The 20,936-nt window shown below is 53.8% G+C and overlaps 1 protein-coding gene across 1 annotated transcript in view; it reads right to left on the bottom strand.

The window, feature by feature from the left end:
• The window catches only part of NUP85 (nucleoporin 85), a 141,936-nt gene extending 127,282 nt beyond the window's left edge, over positions 1 to 14,654 (bottom strand). Inside the window, exons 1-4 of the mRNA XM_075349637.1 lie at positions 14,462 to 14,654; positions 11,254 to 11,347; positions 10,032 to 10,188; positions 9,817 to 9,887 (exon numbers count right to left, since the gene is read on the bottom strand). Coding sequence (XP_075205752.1) covers positions 9,817 to 9,887; positions 10,032 to 10,188; positions 11,254 to 11,347; positions 14,462 to 14,494 — 355 coding nt within the window. The 5' untranslated portion in view covers positions 14,495 to 14,654. The remainder of the gene's footprint in view (positions 1 to 9,816; positions 9,888 to 10,031; positions 10,189 to 11,253; positions 11,348 to 14,461) is intronic.
• Between the last annotated feature and the right edge of the window lie 6,282 nt (positions 14,655 to 20,936).

The following is a 20,936-nucleotide window of genomic DNA, read 5'->3' as shown; positions in this document are numbered from 1 at the left end:
CCTGAAGGACTCATCTACCTAGGCTGGCATCCGCCGAAGCATAGGTATGCACCTGATAGTGTTTCGTGAAAGTGTGCAGGCTCGACCAGGTAGCCGCCTGACACACCTGCTGAGCCGTAGCCTGGTGCCTCAAAGCCCAGGACGCACCCACGGCTCTGGTAGAATGGGCCTTCAGCCCTGAGGGAACCGGAAGCCCAGCAGAACGGTAAGCTTCGAGAATTGGTTCCTTGATCCACCGAGCCAGGGTTGATTTGGAAGCCTGTGACCCTTTACGCTGGCCAGCGACAAGGACAAAGAGTGCATCCGAGCGGCGCAGGGGCGCCGTCCGAGAAATGTAGAGCCTGAGTGCTCTCACCAGATCTAACAAGTGCAAATCCTTTTCACATTGGTGAACCGGATGAGGACAAAAAGAAGGTAAGGAGATATCCTGATTGAGATGAAAGGGGGATACCACTTTAGGGAGAAATTCCGGAACCGGACGCAGAACCACCTTGTCCTGGTGAAACACCAGGAATGGGGCTTTGCATGACAGCGCTGCTAGCTCAGACACTCTCCGAAGTGAAGTGACTGCTACTAGAAAAACCACTTTCTGCGAAAGGCGTGAGAGAGAAATTTCTCCCATTGGCTCGAATGGTGGTTTCTGAAGAACCATCAGCACCCTGTTCAGATCCCAGGGTTCTAACGGCCGCTTGTAAGGAGGAGCGATGTGACAAACCCCCTGCAGGAACGTGCGTACCTGTGGATGTCTGGCTAGGCGCTTCTGGAAAAACACAGAGAGCGCTGAGACTTGTCCCTTAAGGGAGCCGAGCGACAAACCCTTTTCCAGTCCAGATTGAAGGAAGGACAGAAAAGTGGGCAAGGCAAAAGGCCAGGGAGAAAAACCCTGAGCAGAGCACCACGACAGGAAAATTTTCCACGTCCTGTGGTAGATCTTGGCGGACGTTGGTTTCCTGGCCTGTCTCATAGTGGCAATGACGTCTTGAGATAACCCTGAAGACGCTAGGATCCAGGACTCAATGGCCACACAGTCAGGTTGAGGGCCGCAGAATTCAGATGGAAAAACGGCCCTTGAGATAGCAAGTCTGGTCGGTCTGGTAGTGCCCACGGTTGGCCGACCGTGAGATGCCACAGATCCGGGTACCACGACCGCCTCGGCCAGTCTGGAGCGACGAGGATGACGCGGCGGCAGTCGGCCCTGATCTTGCGTAACACTCTGGGCAACAGTGCCAACGGAGGAAACACATAAGGGAGCTGAAACTGCGACCAATCCTGAACTAAGGCGTCTGCCGCCAGAGCTCTGGGATCTTGAGACCGTGCCATGAACGTCGGTACCTTGTTGTTGTGCCGGGACGCCATGAGGTCGACGTCTGGCACCCCCCAGCGGCAACAGATCTCCTGAAACACGTCCGGGTGAAGGGACCATTCCCCTGCGTCCATGCCCTGGCGACTGAGATAATCTGCTTCCCAGTTTTCCACGCCTGGGATGTGAACTGCAGAGATGGTGGAGGCCGTGGCTTCCACCCACATTAAAATCCGCCGGACTTCCTGGAAGGCTTGCCGACTGCGTGTGCCGCCTTGGTGGTTGATGTATGCCACCGCTGTGGAATTGTCCGACTGAATTCGGATCTGCTTGCCTTCCAGCCACTGCTGGAACGCTTTCAGGGCAAGATACACTGCCCGTATTTCCAGAACATTGATCTGAAGCGAGGACTCTTGCTGGGTCCACGTACCCTGAGCCCTGTGGTGGAGAAAAACCGCTCCCCACCCTGACAGACTCGCGTCAGTCGTGACCACCTCCCAGGATGGGGGTAGGAAGGATTTCCCCTTCGATAATGAAGTCGGAAGAAGCCACCGCCGAAGGGAAGCTTTGGTCGCCTGAGCGAGGGAGACGTTCCTGTCGAGGGACGTCGGCTTCCTGTCCCATTTGCGTAGGATGTCCCATTGAAGAGGACGCAGGTGAAACTGCGCGAAAGGGACTGCCTCCATTGCTGCCACCATCTTCCCCAGGAAGTGCATGAGGCGCCTCAAGGGGTGTGACTGGCCTTGAAGGAGAGATTGTACCCCTTTCTGTAGTGACCGCTGCTTGATCAGCGGAAGCTTCACTATCGCTGAGAGGGTATGAAACTCCATGCCAAGGTATGTGAGCGATTGGGCCGGTGTCAGATTTGACTTTGGAAAATTGATGATCCACCCGAAACTCTGGAGAGTCTCCAGGGTAGCGTCGAGGCTGTGTTGGCATGCCTCTTGAGAGGGTGCCTTGATCAACAGATCGTCCAAGTACGGGATCACTCGGGGGACGAGAGGTGAACTCTATTTTGTAACCGTGAGACAGAATGTCTCTCACCCAACGGTCTTTTACCCGTGGCAGCCAGGTGTCGCAAAAGCGGGAGAGCCTGCCACCGACCGAGGATGCGGAGTGAGGAGGCCGAAAGTCATGAGGAGGCCGCTTTGGTAGCGGCACCTCCGGTGGTCTTTTTAGGACGTGACTTAGACCGCCATGCATCAGAGTTCCTTTGATCTTTCTGAGGCCTTTTGGACGAGGAGAATTGGGACCTGCCCGCGCCCCGAAAGGACCGAAAACACGACTGCCCCCTCCTCTGTTGGGGTATGTTCGGTTTGGGCTGGGGTAAGGATGTATCCTTTCCCTTGGATTGTTTGATGATTTCATCCAAACGCTCGCCAAACAATCGGTCGCCAGAAATTGGCAAACTGGTTAAGCGCTTTTTGGAAGCAGAATCTGCCTTCCATTCCCGTAGCCACAAGGCCCTGCGTAGTACCACCGAATTGGCGGCTGCAACCGCCGTACGGCTCGCAGAGTCCAGGACAGCATTAATAGCGTAAGACGCAAATGCCGACGTCTGAGTGGTTATGGACGCCACCTGTGGCGCGGACGTGCGTGTGGCTGCGTCAATTTGCGCTTGACCCGCTGAGATAGCTTGTAGCGCCCATACGGCTGCGAATGCTGGGGCAAAAGAAGCGCCGATAGCTTCATAGATGGATTTCAACCAGAGCTCCATCTGCCTGTCAGTGGCATCTTTGAGTGACGCCCCATCTTCCACTGCCAGTATGGATCTAGCTGCCAGTCTGGAGATTGGAGGATCCACTTTGGGACACTGAGCCCAACTTTTGACCACGTCAGGGGGAAAGGGATAACGTGTATCCTTAAGGCGCTTAGAAAAACGCTTATCAGGACAAGCATGGTGATTCTGGACTGCCTCTCTGAAATCAGAGTGGTCCAGAAACATACTCGGTGTACGCTTGGGAAACCTGAAACGGAATTTCTCCTACTGAGAAGCCGACTCCTCCGCCGGAGGAGCTGAGGGAGAAATATCCAGCATTAGATTGATGGACGCAATAAGATCGTTCACTATGGCGTCCCCGTCCGGAGTATCAAGATTGAGAGCGGCCTCAGGATCAGAATCCTGATCAACTGTCTCCGCTTCATCAACCAGAGATTCCCCCCTCTGAGACCCTGCACAATATGATGATGTCGAGGGAAATTCTAAGCGAGCTCGCTTAGTCGGCCTGGGGCTGGGGTCTGTGTCAGAACCCTCAGCCTGGGACCCATGAGATACCCCGGGAGGACATTGTTGGTCCAACTGAGGTGGGCCAGGGAACAAAGATTCAACAGAGTCCCTGTGCTGACATACCGGCCTGGACTGCAAGGCTTCTAGTATCTTAGCCATAGTCTCAGAGAGTTTTGCAAACTCCGTCCCCGTCACCTGGACAGTGTCAGCAGGTGGCTCCCCCTGGGCCCCTCTTAGCAGAGGCTCTGGCTGAGTAAGTGCCACAGGGGCCGAACAGTGCACACAATGAGGGTAAGTGGAACCTGCCGGTAGCGGGGTCGTACATGCGGCGCAGGCAGCATAAAAAGCCTGTGTTTTGGCACCCCTGCCTTTCGTGGGCGCCATGCTATTATCTTCCCTGAGCAACACAATAGGGTATATAGCCAGAAATCAACTGTGCACCATACAGTGTAAAATATATATACCATAAACATATAATGTTACACTACTGCACAATGGGGCTAGCACCACAGGTGCTGCTTACCCCCCGCTTAAAGCGGTTGTGAGGCCACCAGAGTCCCTGCCTGGGTCTCCCAGACTTTGTCCCCCTCTGCAGCGTCCGAGGAGCTGACAGGAATGGCTGCCGGCGTCCTGAGGAGAGGAGGGAGCCGTGGGCGTGACCCAGAAAGTGCGGGAACTGGTGCCCGCACTGTGCACAGTGAGAGGGGTGGAGTATGCAAAGCATGCTCCAGCCCTCAGTGCTGCTCGTTCTGTGCAGCGTCCCGCCCTTCCCCTGCCTGTCAGGGCTGGGGGTGGGAAGAAAGGAAACTAGGCCGCAAAAAGCCGGGGACTCTAGTAATAAACGCGGCCGCCGTAAAAGCGCGGCCGGCGTGGAAGTCCCCGGCGCACTACAAGTCCCAGCCGCGCCGCGGTGTTTCCATGGCAGCGGCGGTCAGTGCGGCAGTCCCTATACATAAACACACTCAGCAACGCTGAGTGTGTAATGGCACATATTAACCCGGTCAGCGCCGCGGTCCCAGGTGCACTAGCACACCCAGCAAAGCTGGAGTGTTGCTGTGCGCTGTCCCCACAGGGATACAGAGTACCTCCAAGTAGCAGGGCCATGTCCCTGAACGATACCCGGCTCCTATCCAGCAGGCTCCACAGGAGTTGTGGATGAAGCACGGTCTCAGTGCCTGGAGACCGATAGGATCCCACTTCACCCAGAGCCCTGAGGGGGATGGGGAAGGAAAACAGCATGTGGGCTCCAGCCTCCGTACCCGCAATGGATACCTCAACCTTAACCACACCGCCGACAAGAGTGGGGTGAGAAGGGAGCATGCTGGGGGCCCTATATGGGCCCACTTTTCTTCCATCCGATATAGTCAGCAGCTGCTGCTGACCAATCTGTGGAGCTGTGCGTGCGTGTCTGACCTCCTTCGCACAAAGCAAAAAACTGAGGAGCCCGTGGGAGCACGGGGGGTGTATAGGCAGAAGGGGAGGGGCTTTACACTTTTAGTGTAATACTTTGTGCGGCCTCCGGAGGCATAGCCTATACACCCAATTGTCTGGGTCTCCCAATGGAGCGACAAAGAAAAAGACAGAAGGGTCGGCAACGAGAATGGCCAAGGAGAATGGCCGTAAGAGCGACACCAGGACAGGAAAATTTTCCAAGTCCTGTGATAGATCTTGACGGAGGAAGACTTACGGGCCCGAGTCATAGTGGAGATGACTTCAGGAGGAATACCAGAAGCCGTCAAAATCCAGGACTCAAGAGCCACGCCGTCAATTTGAGTGCCGCAGAATTCGGGCGGAAAAACGGACCTTGCGAGAGCAGGTCTGGACGGTCCGGAAGATGCCACGGCATCTCCACGGACAGTTGGAGCAGGTCCGGATACCAAGCTCGCCTGGGCCAGTCCAGTGCAATGAGGATGACTCAACGGCCCTCCATTCTGATCTTGCGCAGGACTCTGGGCAAGAGAGCTAGAGGGGGAAACACGTAGGACAGACGAAACTGGGACCAGTCTTGAACCAGAGCGTCCGCGGCGAAGGCCTGAGGATCGTGGGAGCGAGCCACGTAAACCGGAACCTTGTTGTTGTGACGGGATGCCATTAGGTCCACGTCCGGAGTGCCCCACTTGCGGCAGATTGACTGAAACACCGCCGGGTGCAGGGACCACTCGCCACCGTCCATGGATTGACAGCTGAGATAATCTGCCTCCCAGTTTTCTACGCCAGGGATGTGGACTGCGGATATGGTGGACTTCTAGTCCTCCGCCCATTGAAGAATGCGTTGGACCTCCAACATTGCCAGGCGGCTGCGTGTCCCGCCTTGGTGATTGATGTAGGCAACCGCTGTCGCGTTGTCTGACTGGACTCGAATGTGCCTGCCCGCCAACAGGTGGTGAAAGGCTAGGAGAGCTAGAAGCACAGCTCTGGTTTCCAGCACATTGATTGAAAGGGCTGACTCGGACGGAGTCCAAGTGCCCTGAGCTCTGTGGTGGAGATGTACCGCTCCCCAGCCGGATAGGCTGGCATCTGTGGTGAGAATCACCCAGGACGGAGTCAGGAAGGAGCGCCCTTGGGACAGGGAGAGGGGTCGAAGCCACCACTGAAGAGAGCTCCTGGTCCGTGGCGACAGAGCCACTAACCTCTGTAAGGAGGAAGGCCGCTTGTCCCAACAGCGGAGAATGTCCAGCTGCAGAGGACGCAGATGGAACTGGGCAAAGGGAACCGCCTCCATGGAGGCCACCATTTGACCCAGCACCTGCATCAGGCGCCTGAGGGAATAATGGCGGGGCCTCAGGAGAGAGCGTACCGCTAGCCGGAGAGACTGCTGTTTGATTAAGGGCAACTTCACAAGTGCCGGCAAAGTCTCGAACTGCATCCCTAGGTACGTGAGACTCTGGGTCGGAGTCATAGTGGATTTGGGAAGATTGACAATCCACCCGAATTGGGCTAGGGTGGCGAGAGTGAGCGAAACACTCCGCTGACAGTCTGCGCTGGATGGACCCTTGACCAGAAGGTCGTCCAGATAAGGAAGCACTGCTAACCCCTGGAGGTGCAGGACCGCAATCACTGCCGCCATGACCTTGGTGAATACCCGAGGGGCCGTGGCTAACCCGAAGGGGAGAGCCACGAATTGGAAATGATCCTCTCCTATCGCAAAACGTAACCAACGCTGATGTGACACTGCGATTGGCACATCTAGATAGGCATCTCTGATGTCGATGGACGCCAGGAAATCCCCTTGGGTCATAGAGGCAATGACTGATCGCAGAGACTCCATGCGAAAATGCCGCACCCGGACATGCTTGTTGAGAAGCTTGAGATCCAGGATGGGCCGGAAGGTACCGTCCTTTTTTGGAACTAGGAAGAGATTTGAGTAAAAACCTCTGAACCGTTCTTGAGCGGGAACTGGGACAATCACTCCGTTTGCCTGCAAGGATGCCACAGCCTGCGAGAAGGCAGCGGCCTTGGAGCAGGGGGGAGTAGAGAGAAAAAATCTGTTTGGAGGGCTGGAAGAGAATTCTATCCTGCAGCCGTGAGATATGATGTCTCTCACCCACTGATCGGAGACTTGCTTTAACCAAGTGTCGCCAAAGTGGGAGAGCCTGCCACCGACTAAGGACGTGGCTGGAGCGGGCCGAGAGTCATGAGGAAGCTGCCTTAGTGGCAGCACCTTCTGCGGACGCGCTTTTGGGCGCCAGTTGGATTTCTGATCCTTGGCTGAGTTAGCGGACGAGGCGGAAGGCTTAGAGGATGACCAGTTGGAGGAACGAAAGGAACGAAACCTTGATTGATTCCTACCCTGGGCGGGTTTCCTGGTCTTGGTTTGTGGCATGGAAGTACTCTTCCTGCCAGTAGCTTCTTTAATGATTTCATCCAGCTGTTCACCAAACAGCCGTGAACCAGCAAAAGGGAGCCCAGCAAGAAACTTCTTGGAAGAAGCATCTGCCTTCCACTCTCGAAGCCACAAAATCCTGCGGATAACAAGAGAATTAGCTGAAGCCACCGCAGTGCGGTGAGCAGCCTCTAGCATGGCAGACATGGCATAAGATGAAAAGGCTGAAGCCTGAGCAGTTAAGGTAACCATCTCAGGCATAGATTCCTTGGTGAGGGAATGCATCTCCTCTAGAGAAGCAGAGATGGCTTTGAGAGCCCACACCGCTGCAAAAGTCGGGGAAAACGCGACCCCCGCAGCTTCATACACAGATTTGGCTAGAAGGTCAATCTGACGATCAGTGGAATCCTTAAGTGAGGTGAGGTGCCGTCAGCCACCGACACAACGGTCCGGGCTGAGAGCCTAGACACCGGAGGGTCTACCTTTGGGGAGTGAGACCACTCCTTGACCACTTCAGGTGGAAATGGAAACCGGTCATCAGAACCACGCTTTGGAAAGCGTTTGTCAGGGCAGGCCCTGGGTTTGGTCACAGCGGTCTGAAAACTAGAGTGGTTAAAGAACACACTCTTCACTCTCTTAGGCGAGGTAAACTGATGTTTTTCTGCCAAAGAGGGTTGCTCCTCTGACACTGGCGGATTGAGATCCAGCACAGAATTAATAGAAGCAATCAAATCACTAAGATCTGAGTCACCCTCAGAGAAATCGAAGGGATACATAGCCTCCGAGCCCCCAGTGAGGGCATCCTCCTCATCTTGAAAGTCAGCTCTTGAGACAGAGCCGTGGGATGGGGAGCGGGAGGAAACCCTGCGCCTTCTCTTAGAAGGACGGGGTCTGGGATCAGATGATGAATCCTCCGTGAGCTCCGATGGACGGAGGTCAGAGGATAGGAATCCTCTGTCAAGAGTATTAGAGGCACCCTGTGAGGGGGGCTGATGCATATTCATCAAAGTCCTGGACAAAAGTCCCATGGACTCAGCAAATGACTGGGATATGGACCTAGAAAAGGACTCTACCCAGGCCGGGGGTTCAGTCACAGGTGCAGCAGCAGCCTGAGAGACCACTGGGGGTGAGACTCCAGGCTGTGGCACCGCCAAGTTAGAGCAACCAACACAGTGTGGATAAATGCTCGGCTCAGGCAGCAGGAGCTTACATGCAGTGCATGCAGAATAAAGCTTTGGAGCCTTGCTCCTTGTGTGAGACATGCTGCTGGAGTGGGGGCTTTCCAGAGAATGAACCCCAGGGAGAATATACAGAGGTCCACAACCGGAGACCTGCTGTGGCTTACCAGACCGCTGAGCGCGGTGTTGTGTGCCCTCCAGATCCCGAAGTCCGGTCCCCCAGACGCAGCACCTCAGCAGAGATGCAGAATGCAGGATGTTCCAGAGCAGAGTGAACTCTGCCTGAGAAACTAGGGGGCGTTCCTATAAAAGAGCGGGAACTGGAGGGCTATAGAGACCTGCAGGGAAGGAGGGACGCCCCAGCAGTGGGGAGTGTCCCTCTTCAGTGTAGAACGGCCGCCGGGAGGAGCTGAACCTGTCCCTCTGCATGAGTGACATGCAAGGGCAGGAAAATGAAACTAGGCCTCCGGCGAAGCCGGGGCCTAAATTTAAGCGGCGAGGCCGACAAGCAGGCACCATCGGCGCGGTTCTCAGGCAAAAGCTAGAGAACCCGCCGGAAAAGTTAAAAAACAATCACATACAGCATACTCTCCCCTTACAATAAAGAACCGGGACCCCCAACATAAACGTCTCAGGTACTTAGCTGCTGAGACGCAGGGCCATGTCCCTGGGGATGAGTGCTCCGGTCCAACAGAATCCTCAAGGGGCTGTGGATGGAGACCAGACTCCTGCCAGGCATGGAGACCGTGCTGGCTCCCACTTCAAGCCAGAGCCCAGAAGGGATGGTGAAGGAGCGCGGCATGTAAGGCTGCAGCCTTGTAAATCAACCTTAACAACACCGCCGACACAGTGGGGTGAGAAGGGACATGCCGGGAGTCCAGACATGGACCCGCTTTTCTTCAAACTCTTTCCAAAAGTCAAACAAATCAGATGAGAATGCATGTGTGGATGTATGCCTCCTGACACAAAGCGATAAACTGGCTGGGACTGGCTACCAGGGGGTGTATAAGCTCAGAGGGAGGAGCTACACTTTTAAGTGTAGTACTTTGGGTGTCCTCCGGAGGCAGAAGCTAAACACCCATGGTCTGGGTCTCCCAAAGGAACGATAAAGAAATAGGGTATGACACAAAGTACAAATTTGTTATTCCATGAGGAATGGATGTATTTCTAAAAAACACTGTCAGGAGAGCATAACTGACAAATGAGGGCTGAAAAGTAATTCAGTGAAATAGTATACATATGTATTGCCACCATGCATGTATGGAAAAATAGTTGGAGACTGACTTACTTGCCACTTTGTGCATTTCTTGCATACAAGCCTGGAGAAGTGAGCGATAATTCTTACTCACAAGAACCAACCTGGGAAATAAAATACCAAGCAGATTAGTATACATATATAGATCAACAGTAAATTACAAAGACATTCATCAAGTGGCATCAAAAGGTGTCTGTCAACTAACATCTCCCCTAACGTGTCAGATGCCCCCAACAGCAATTACATACTGAGCTTTACGCGATCTGCTGGACGCTGCTTCTTCACTCCTTTGCAGGCCCACAAATATTCCATGTGACTCATTGAAAAGCTTTCTCAAGACTGGTGAGTACAGTTCTTCGTCATCACGTATAAAAGCCAGGTGCCCTGTGGTTGGGAAATGCAAGTCTGCAGAGAAAAAACAAATCTCAGTTATAGTTTGTCTAAGTGGACAGAAAAGGTTACAAAGGAATGGTGACAGATTTCCTATAGAAAGGTGTTCAAGCTTAAAGAGGACCTGTCTGCGGGTTATTTGACCCCAACCAAAGGTATGAGTGTCAAGCCCCTTTAAGGCTCTCAACAATCATACTTTTCTAGTAGATTTTTCACTTTGGTATTCTTTGAGAAATCAAGCCTTGATGTTTTATGCTCAGTGGGGCAGGCACTTCACTCACCACCATGCTGTACTTCGCCGGTCACTTACCTATCTCTCCTGTGCAGGGGCCATCATTGCCCAGGATCAGTTGATCAGATGGGTTTGCGCCTGTGCAGTGAGCTCCTGATGACAATGTGAGATCAATGTACAGACACCCACAACATCATTAAGGAGGTCACTATGCAGGTGCAGTCACTGCCTGGGTGCGTTGTAATGAGCCAGTGATCACCTGATGACGCTGCAGGTGTCAGTATAGTGCTCTCAACGTCATCAAGAGCTCACTGCGCAGGCCCTTCTGATGGAAATAAACCCGGGCATAGACCGCTCCTGCGCAGGCGAGACAGGTCACTGAAGAAAGAGTAACCAGAGGCCGGTAAAGTACAGAGGAGCTGGGCAGTGAAGTGCCTGCCCTGATGCACTTGAATATAAAGCTTCAAGACTGGATCTAGATTTCCCGAATTTCTATTAGCAAAGTATGGATGTAATAAGCATTAAAGGGGCTTTACACTCATACCTTTAGTTATCGGTTGACTATAGTGCTGACAGGTCCTCTTACAATGTAAGGTTTGTAGGTATTTAATTCCTATCTTTTTGTACTATTTGGGGAGGTATAGACAATATTGGCTATTTTTCTTAAAGTAGAACGCTATGTGAGCACTTGGCTGCAGAAATTTCTGCACTGAATCTGCATCTCTTGGCAGAAATAAAATAAGCTTTTTTTTGTGAATTTAAAAAAAAGCAACTTTCTAATATTGTCACTGCCGATTTATGGGGGAAAAAAAAAAAAAGTTACTTTTCAAAGAATATAATGCACATACCTTTGGCTGGGTAACGTGTTTCATAAAGAAGCAATTCTCCTGGCCCCCAATCAAACCCAATATGTGTGTCAGGTCGGCCGAGTCCATTTACAATCTAAGAGAAAAAAAATGAAAAGGAACCCTATGAATCAATCTGGTTAGATGAACAGGTAAAAACAAAACAGATAGGAGTATGTCCCATTTTATGTATATTAGTCCCCAAAATATAATATATAGTACAGATGGATTAGAGCGGCAGGGCACACGAGCGATGGCTGTTCTATTGAAACGGGGAACACAAGTCCCCCCATTTTGGCGTTCGGTGGGGTCTGAGTGCTTGGGCTGTAATCAATCCAGTAGTTACAAGCTATCCTGTGTATACATGATAACTTATTCTAACTAGAACACCTGTATAATTCCAATCATACAGCAGGAAATTATGGTGAATTCTGGAATACACTCGGCTTACTTCACCATGTGGTCTAGCTGATAGTTTACAATCATTCTCACAGCCATTACTGCTCTCTAACCCCAGACATTGCAGTGGTCCTGTATACACAGCAAAGCTGCAGTGTTAGGCTATGTGCGCACGTTGCGTTTTTTTCCCCGCGTTTACGCAGCGTTTAAAACTGCAGTGTAAATGCATGCGTTGTGCTTCCCCAGCAAAGTCTATGAGAAGTCAGCAAATTCCATGCGCACGTTGCTTCTTTTTTTTTTTTTTTAAACGCAGCGTTTTGGATGCCAAATATTTGACAAAATCGATGCTTTTAAAAAAGCAGTATGTCACTTATTTTGTGCGTCTTGGTTGCATTTTCCACCCATTGAAATGAATGAGGGGTGTCAAATTGCAACCAAAATGTTTAGCTGTGCGATTGCACTGCATTTTTGTTGCATTCTGCATGCTTTTTTGGCAAACAAAAGACAGGTATTTCGGTCTCTGTCGATCTCTCTGTCTGTCAGTCAGTCAGTCAGTTAGCGGTCTCTCTCTCTCTGTCGGTCGGTCTCGCCCTCTCACCCCCTCTCTCATACTCACCGATCACCGGCGCGGCGCTGCACGGCTGTCACAAAGCTCTGGCGACTTCTCCTGCTTTTGAAAATGCCGGCTGCTCATTATTCCATCTCATATTCACTGCTTCCCCCGCCCATGAGGGCCTATAATTGGTTGCAGTCAGACGCGCCCCCACGCTGACAGCTGTCTCACTGCAATCAATCACAGCCGCTGGTGGGCAAGACTATATCGTGTAGTAAAATAAAAAAAATATAAGACAAAAAACGGCATGCACCCCCCCCCCCAATCTAGCCAAGGTAAGGCCACACGGATAAGGGCTGGCATTCTCAGGATGGGGAGCCCCACGTTATGGGGAGCTCCGCAGCCTAAAAATATCAGCCAGCAGCCGCCCGGAAATGCGACAGTCCGGGGACTCTACTCGGCTCATCCTGATTGCCCTGGTGCGGTGGCAATCGGGGTAATAAGGAGTTAATGGCAAGCCCAAAGCTGCCACAAAGTCCTAGCTTAGTGAAGGCAAGCGTCTAAGAGACACCCCCATCATTAAACTGTAGTGAACATAAATACACACACACACACCCAAAAAATCCTTTAATTGGAAAAAAAGACAAAAAACCCCAAAACACCCTATTTCACCACTTTATTAATCCCCAAACAGCCCTCCAGGTCCGACGTAATCCACATGAGGTCCCACGACGCTCTCAGCCCTGCTACATCGGAAGCTGACAGCGAACTCCACAGACCATGACCAATCTCTGTGAGCTCCATGCAGCAACTGACGTGAGTTGCGCTATCAGCGTTGATGTCACTCAGGTTACCCGAGGCCACCGCTGGATCCCCTAACTGTGACAGCAAGTCACCCGAGTGACTGAAGTGATCCGCGCGATCAGCGGTGCCCTATCTCAGGTGATTTGTGGTCTCGGGTGTTGGACTTCGGCTGGCCGCGGGTAACCTGAGTGACGGCACCGCTGATCGCGCAGCTCACTTCAGTCACTCAGGGAATTTTCAGTCACCAGTGATTGCAAATCAGGCCGTGGCACACAGACAAAGCAATGACAGTGAAGTCCATCTGAGTTCATTCTGATTGCATGGCTCTGTCTCGCAGCCAGCCATGCTCTATGGGGATATAGCAGAGCCGAGTGGAACCGCACTGTCAAAAATGCATCCAAAACGCATTTAAGATGCATTTTTTTTGTCAAACGCAGTGTTTACAGTTGTCAAAACGCTGCAGTTTATTTGTCAAGCCAAAACGCAGCGTGAGCACATACCCTAAAGCATAAGGGAGCAGTAACTGACAGCAGATGTTAGACTAGCTCACCCTTCAGAGCTCAATGCAGCTAAGCTGTGGTGACTAGTAATATCTGGCAGATCAATGATGGGTCATTACATTTCTACAAGGGACTTTTTCTAGGGAAGATGGGGGCTTATTTCTTCCATCAGTATAAATGACACAAATCAGATAAGATGGCAACATTTGATCATAGGGTCTTACTGGTGACCCAAGAACTGCCATTCTCTGCGTGCCACACAGGGGTCTAACGCTCGGACATCCCTGTCTCCCAGGGGTCTGACGGCGCCGTTGTCATACCTGCCACATGGTGCCCCCATTACCCTGCTCCTGTGCCAGCATCACTGTGGACCAACATTGCATTGGCACAAAACAGTCACTGTACAATGGCTGTAAGCACGGCTGGTCAGCCTGCCTCGTAGTGGCCCAATGCACTGCCCTACATGACATGCGCTGGTGGCCTGACGCATTGTCACCATACTTGGTACTTAGTGACCCAATGTTTTGCCATTAGCAGCCCACAAGGTGTTGTGCCAGATATTGCCATGTATGAAGCGGCCTGGCACTCTGCTACCATCCCCGGCAAGCAGTGGCGTAATATTCTGCCATTACAATGGCCGACATGCTGTCTTCCCCGGCAGCAGTGGCCTGATGGCCCTATGTTTTGCATTCCTAGCTCACAGTGGCCCACACACTGTTGCTGTGCCAGCTACACAGGGACCTGACATGTAGCTGTGCCCACCTCAGTGATATGACACACAGCCATCCCTGGGCCTGATGTTGTGCCCCTCATAGCCCACAGTGGCCCCGTTGTTATGACTAGTACCCAGCATGGGATGTATTAGGGGTCCAGCCGACCCCATGCACAGCACTGTCTTCATACTGACACATGTTGCATGGTAGGGCGCTGTACAGAGACAGGACGGGCAGGTTACCGTGTCCGCCGGCTGCTCGTCCAGCTCCTCCATTCTCGGCTTCCAGATTCCCGCTTGATGTCAGTAGGGCCGGGGCTGTCCTCCTCACTGCCTGCGCCGGCACTGACAGGAAATCCTGAGCCGCCGTCACTGGCCACACCCGCCATTCCCCACTACCTCAGCCTGGCAGACAGGGTCGTCTCCTGCTCGGTCATCAGCCGCGCTCCCCCAAAATCATCAGTCATTTACACCGGAAATAAGGAGCCGCACTCAGAGTGCGCGGGACTTAGGACTTGTGCCACATTTATTGATTCAACCTGCCAGGGTTTGCCCATAGTGTCTGAAGTGAGCCTAGTAAGAGTGGGCACCAGTGAGGCTACGATCACATTGGCCTCCTGATGCTCTGGTTCTACTTGGAATAATGTCAAGGAAGCTGGGGACCCCTTGATGATTCTGGGATCCGCCGAGCTCCCCAGGCAGTGGCGAAGCCAGGTGCGAGCTCCCCAGGCAGTGGCGAAGCCAGGTGCGAGCTCCCCAGGCAGTGGCGAAGCCAGGTGCGAGCTCCCCAGGCAGTGGCGAAGCCAGGTGCGAGCTCCCCAGGCAGTGGTAAAGCCAGGTGCGAGCTCCCCAGGCAGTGGCGAAGCCAGGTGCGAGCTCCCCAGGCAGTGGCGAAGCCAGGTGCGAGCTCCCCAGGCAGTGGCGAAGCCAGGTGCGAGCTCCCCAGGCAGTGGTAAAGCCAGGTGCGAGCTCCCCAGGCAGTGGCGAAGCCAGGTGCGAGCTCCCCAGGCAGTGGTGAAGCCAGGTGCGAGCTCCCCAGGCAGTGGCGAAGCCAGGTGCGAGCTCCCCAGGCAGTGGCGAAGCCAGGTGCGAGCTCCCCAGGCAGTGGTAAAGCCAGGTGCGAGCTCCCCAGGCAGTGGCGAAGCCAGGTGCGAGCTCCCCAGGCAGTGGCAAAGCCAGGTGCGAGCTCCCCAGGCAGTGGTAAAGCCAGGTGCGAGCTCCCCAGGCAGTGGTAAAGCCAGGTGCGAGCTCCCCAGGCAGTGGCGAAGCCAGGTGCGAGCTCCCCAGGCAGTGGCAAAGCCAGGTGCGAGCTCCCCAGGCAGTGGCGAAGCCAGGTGCGAGCTCCCCAGGCAGTGGCAAAGCCAGGTGCGAGCTTCCCAGGCAGTGGCGAAGCCAGGTGCGAGCTTCCCAGGCAGTGGCGAAGCCAGGTGCAAGCTCCCCAGGCAGTGGTAAAGCCAGGTGCGAGCTCCCCAGGCAGTGGCGAAGCCAGGTGCGAGCTTCCCAGGCAGTGGCGAAGCCAGGTGCGAGCTCCCCCAGGCAGTGGCGAAGCCAGGTGCAAGCTCCCCAGGCAGTGGCAAAGCCAGGTGCGAGCTCCCCAGGCAGTGGTAAAGCCAGGTGCGAGCTCCCCAGGCAGTGGCAAAGCCAGGTGCGAGCTCTCCAGGCAGTGGTAAAGCCAGGTGCGAGCTCCCCAGGCAGTGGGGAAGCCAGGTGCGAGCTCCCCAGGCAGTGGTAAAGCCAGGTGCGAGCTCCCCAGGCAGTGGTAAAGCCAGGTGCGAGCTCCCCCAGGCAGTGGTAAAGCCAGGTGCGAGCTCCCCAGGCAGTGGTAAAGCCAGGTGCGAGCTCCCCCAGGCAGTGGTAAAGCCAGGTGCGAGCTCCCCAGGCAGTGGTAAAGCCAGGTGCGAGCTCCCCAGGCAGTGGCAAAGCCAGGTGCGAGCTCTCCAGGCAGTGGCGCAGCCAGGTGCGAGCTCCCCCAGACAGTGGCAAAGCCAGGTGCGAGCTCCCCAGGCAGTGGCAAAGCCAGGTGCGAGCTCCCCAGGCAGTGGCGAAGCCAGGTGCGAGCTTCTCAGGCAGTGGCGAAGCCAGGTGCGAGCTCCCCAGGCAGTGGCGAAGCCAGGTGCGAGCTCCCCAGGCAGTGGTGAAGCCAGGTGCGAGCTCCCCCAGGCAGTGGCAAAGCCAGGTGCGAGCTCCCCAGGCAGTGGCGAAGCCAGGTGCGAGCTCCCCAGGCAGTGGCGAAGCCAGGTGCGAGCTCCCCAGGCAGTGGCGAAGCCAGGTGCGAGCTCCCCAGGCAGTGGCGAAGCCAGGTGCGAGCTCCCCAGGCAGTGGCGAAGCCAGGTGCGAGCTCCCCAGGCAGTGGCGAAGCCAGGTGCGAGCTCCCCAGGCAGTGGCGAAGCCAGGTGCGAGCTCCCCAGGCAGTGGCGAAGCCAGGTGCGAGCTCCCTAGGCAGTGGCGAAGCCAGGTGCGAGCTCCCCAGGCAGTGGCGAAGCCAGGTGCGAGCTCCCCAGGCAGTGGCGAAGCCAGGTGCGAGCTCCCCAGGCAGTGGTGAAGCCAGGTGCGAACTCCCCAGGCAGTGGTGAAGCCAGGTGCGAGCTCCCCAGGCAGTGGCGAAGCCAGGTGCGAGCTCCCCAGGCAGTGGCGAAGCCAGGTGCGAGCTCCCCAGGCAGTGGCGAAGCCAGGTGCGAGCTCCCCAGGCAGTGGCGAAGCCAGGTGCGAGCTCCCCAGGCAGTGGTGAAGCCAGGTGCGAGCTCCCCAGGCAGTGGCGAAGCCAGGTGCGAGCTCCCCAGGCAGTGGCGAAGCCAGGTGCGAGCTCCCCAGGCAGTGGCGAAGCCAGGTGCGAGCTCCCCAGGCAGTGGTGAAGCCAGGTGCGAGCTCCCCAGGCAGTGGTGAAGCCAGGTGCGAGCTCCCCAGGCAGTGGCGAAGCCAGGTGCGAGCTCCCCAGGCAGTGGCGAAGCCAGGTGCGAGCTCCCCAGGCAGTGGCGAAGCCAGGTGCGAGCTCCCCAGGCAGTGGCGAAGCCAGGTGCGAGCTCCCCAGGCAGTGGTGAAGCCAGGTGCGAGCTCCCCAGGCAGTGGTGAAGCCAGGTGCGAGCTCCCCAGGCAGTGGTGAAGCCAGGTGCGAGCTCCCCAGGCAGTGGTGAAGCCAGGTGCGAGCTCCCCAGGCAGTGGCGAAGCCAGGTGCGAGCTCCCCAGGCAGTGGCGAAGCCAGGTGCGAGCTCCCCAGGCAGTGGCGAAGCCAGGTGCGAGCTCCCCAGGCAGTGGCGAAGCCAGGTGCGAGCTCCCCAGGCAGTGGCGAAGCCAGGTGCGAGCTCCCCAGGCAGTGGTGAAGCCAGGTGCGAGCTCCCCAGGCAGTGGCGAAGCCAGGTGCGAGCTCCCCAGGCAGTGGCGAAGCCAGGTGCGAGCTCCCCAGGCAGTGGCGAAGCCAGGTGCGAGCTCCCCAGGCAGTGGCGAAGCCAGGTGCGAGCTCCCCAGGCAGTGGCGAAGCCAGGTGCGAGCTCCCTAGGCAGTGGCGAAGCCAGGTGCGAGCTCCCCAGGCAGTGGCGAAGCCAGGTGCGAGCTCCCCAGGCAGTGGCGAAGCCAGGTGCGAGCTCCCCAGGCAGTGGCGAAGCCAGGTGCGAACTCCCCAGGCAGTGGTGAAGCCAGGTGCGAGCTCCCCAGGCAGTGGCGAAGCCAGGTGCGAGCTCCCCAGGCAGTGGCGAAGCCAGGTGCGAGCTCCCCAGGCAGTGGCGAAGCCAGGTGCGAGCTCCCCAGGCAGTGGTGAAGCCAGGTGCGAGCTCCCCAGGCAGTGGTGAAGCCAGGTGCGAGCTCCCCAGGCAGTGGCGAAGCCAGGTGCGAGCTCCCCAGGCAGTGGCGAAGCCAGGTGCGAGCTCCCCAGGCAGTGGCGAAGCCAGGTGCGAGCTCCCCAGGCAGTGGTGAAGCCAGGTGCGAGCTCCCCAGGCAGTGGTGAAGCCAGGTGCGAGCTCCCCCAGGTTTGTCCTGTCCAGGTTTGTCCTGGGGTATCTCCCACCTGGCTTCGCCACTGCCTATTTTATGCACACTTTTTGGAATAAATTTCTACTTTTTACAGACTTTGGGGTTGAGCCTCTCTTTTCTTCTTCATGGATAATTATCTGAACATTTACTTCAAGAGTGTGCACCTCCTTGCACGTGCTGAATAAAGGGATTGGAGTTGCTCCCCTACTGCCACCGAAATTGCAAAGGTGCCCTGGTAGTGCAGGATCATTTTTTCTATTTGTTTCCAGACACCTATAGTAAAGGGGTCTGAGGAAAGTAAGACTGTATGCTGTCAGGGTTCTCTGGAGTTGCCAGGGAGAGGTGATGGTCACACAAATACTGGTATCCATTCAGCCATTTTCTGACCTCGCTCAGTCTACTTGGATTGAGCATGGTCACACACGTCTAGTCTGAATGCGGCCAGAAATATGAAATCGAATGTTTGTGGTCACATGACCGCCTGTTCTCACCATTTCGGAAAAAGCCTGACAGCCTGCGATGTAGGTGCTGTATGTCTTCAGAAGTTTGCAGATTGACTGCAGACTTTCACCAGAAAGCAGGACAACCCCTGTAAGGCCAGATTCACGCAACCGACCTTCACAATCCAAGTAATGGACCTTTTGACTTGAACCAGAATGTGATGCACTGGAAGGTGATTACTTGTCACTGGACAATTCAACCTCTTTAACCCCTTCCTGAAACATAGCATATCCTTAGGTCATATTTTGATGTGTGTTCCTGCAAATGGACATACTGGTACATCATAGCAATTATGTTGGCACAGGAATGGTGCCAGAACGAACGCCATAGGGGGCTCAGTTTATGTAACAGCTGAGTTACTGCTGTAACAGCCAAGGCCGCTATTCGCATTGCCCCTGGCTTAACCCTCTAAGTGCCAAAATCAATAGCGATCATGGCATTTAGAATGCTAGGGGAGGGGGGCTGCTAAGGGAGGGGGACTCCCTCAGAACAAACCAGCTCAATCCAAGTGTATTGAGCGAGGCCATGACCCTTTATATTCAGACTGTAGCCGGAAGTCTGCACCTCACATATATGCAACCACTTCCCCGCCGTTCCCAATTCTGAAACCAACAACTTCTCACACTACACATTGTCTGCGATGTGAAAATTCATACGTCAGCAGTCACATGCAATGATTGCAGACTTCGGGATTTAGACTAGACAATCCCTTTAAAGTCCCATTTAGGGACTAAGGAAAAAAAAATTATAATGAAAAAATTGTGAAAAAATATTACGGCAATAAATACATATTTACTGGTCGTCCTATGACAGCACACAATGAGTTAATTCCTTATGCTTAGTTGGAACAGAAGATAGGTTAATTAGCAGTAAAATATGATCATTAATTAAGTAGACACTCTCACATCCTCTACAATAAAGGAAGTAAGAAGACCCCATACCATGTATTTTTATTTCTTCTTCCAGGAACTCTTTGGCCACAATGATCAAAGGTATGTGGGGAGATAAAAAGGCACAGAATTTCAAGAAAATAATATCTTGCTAACCATTAAACATGGGGGTGGATCAATCATGCTTTGAGGTTGTGTTGTAACCAATGGTACGGGGAACATTTCACGAGTAAAGAGAACAATTGATTCAATGAAATTTCAACAAATTCTTGATGTAAACCTAACACCATCTGTAAAAAAGCTAAAGTTGAAAAGAGGATGGCTTCTATAAATGAATCATGATTAGAGAAGAGCAGACCCCTCCAGAGCTTTCAAAATATCAGTTTGGTTCCCAGACTTGACCTGAACCCCAGTGGAAGTCACTAATTGGGCAGTATGAGTCTCTGCCCACACGCAGTCAGCCATAAACAGATCACTCCCGGGGGCAGATGGACGGGGGGTTTTCATCTTTTGGTGCACACTACATCCGACCATGCTATTGTTACCCCCAGTGTGAGCCACTGGACTGAGCACCGAGCGTACCTGAGCACAGCGAGGCTCACGCGAGTGGTTTGCATACATAAAGCACTTGATTGCCAAACTTGAACTCTTGTTTTTTTTCTACTGTCTGTGTTCGGTACGAACAACGTACCTCGGGTTCACTCATGTCTAATCATGATCCTAAACACATCAAAATTCAAAATAGACTACCTCAAAAGGTGCAAGCTGAAGGTTTTACAACGGCCATCACAGTCCTCTGATCTGAACATCATTGAAAATCTGTGGCTAGACCTCAAATAAGCAGTGCATGCAAGACGACCCAGGAATCTCCCAGAACTGAAAGACTTTTCCAAGAAAGAATGGGTGAATATCCCTCAAACAAGAATTGGAAGACTCTTTGCTGCTACAAAAAGCGTTGACAAGCTGTGATACTTTGCAAAGGGAGTGCTACTAGGTACTCACCATACAGGGTGCCCAAACTTTTGCATCGGACTATTTCCCTTTTTTATTCATTCCAACAAACACCAAATACATCAAACAGAGAGCAGTGGGTGACAGCAAAAAAGAATTTTGACCTGTGGCTCAATAGAAAGTAAAAGATTAAGAGCCAGAGAGTAAAAGCGCAATTTTTCAGATATGGAAACAAGTCAGGTAAACTATTAGCGAACTTTGCAAAAGGAAAGATCCCTATTACGAACATTGGGTGTTTAAGAGATGAACAGGGGCAAAATTATACTGACCCTAAAAAAATAAACGAGATTTTAGAAAGCTTTTACACAAAACTATATACTCAGGAAAAATTTAAGATAGAAGGAGGCCAGGAG

The sequence above is a fragment of the Anomaloglossus baeobatrachus genome, chromosome 5, assembly GCF_048569485.1.
Source record: "Anomaloglossus baeobatrachus isolate aAnoBae1 chromosome 5, aAnoBae1.hap1, whole genome shotgun sequence".
NCBI classification, from domain to species: Eukaryota; Metazoa; Chordata; class Amphibia; order Anura; family Aromobatidae; genus Anomaloglossus; species Anomaloglossus baeobatrachus.
Note: the sequence above shows the minus strand (reverse complement) of the source record. Positions and strands in the feature narration are given on the sequence as shown.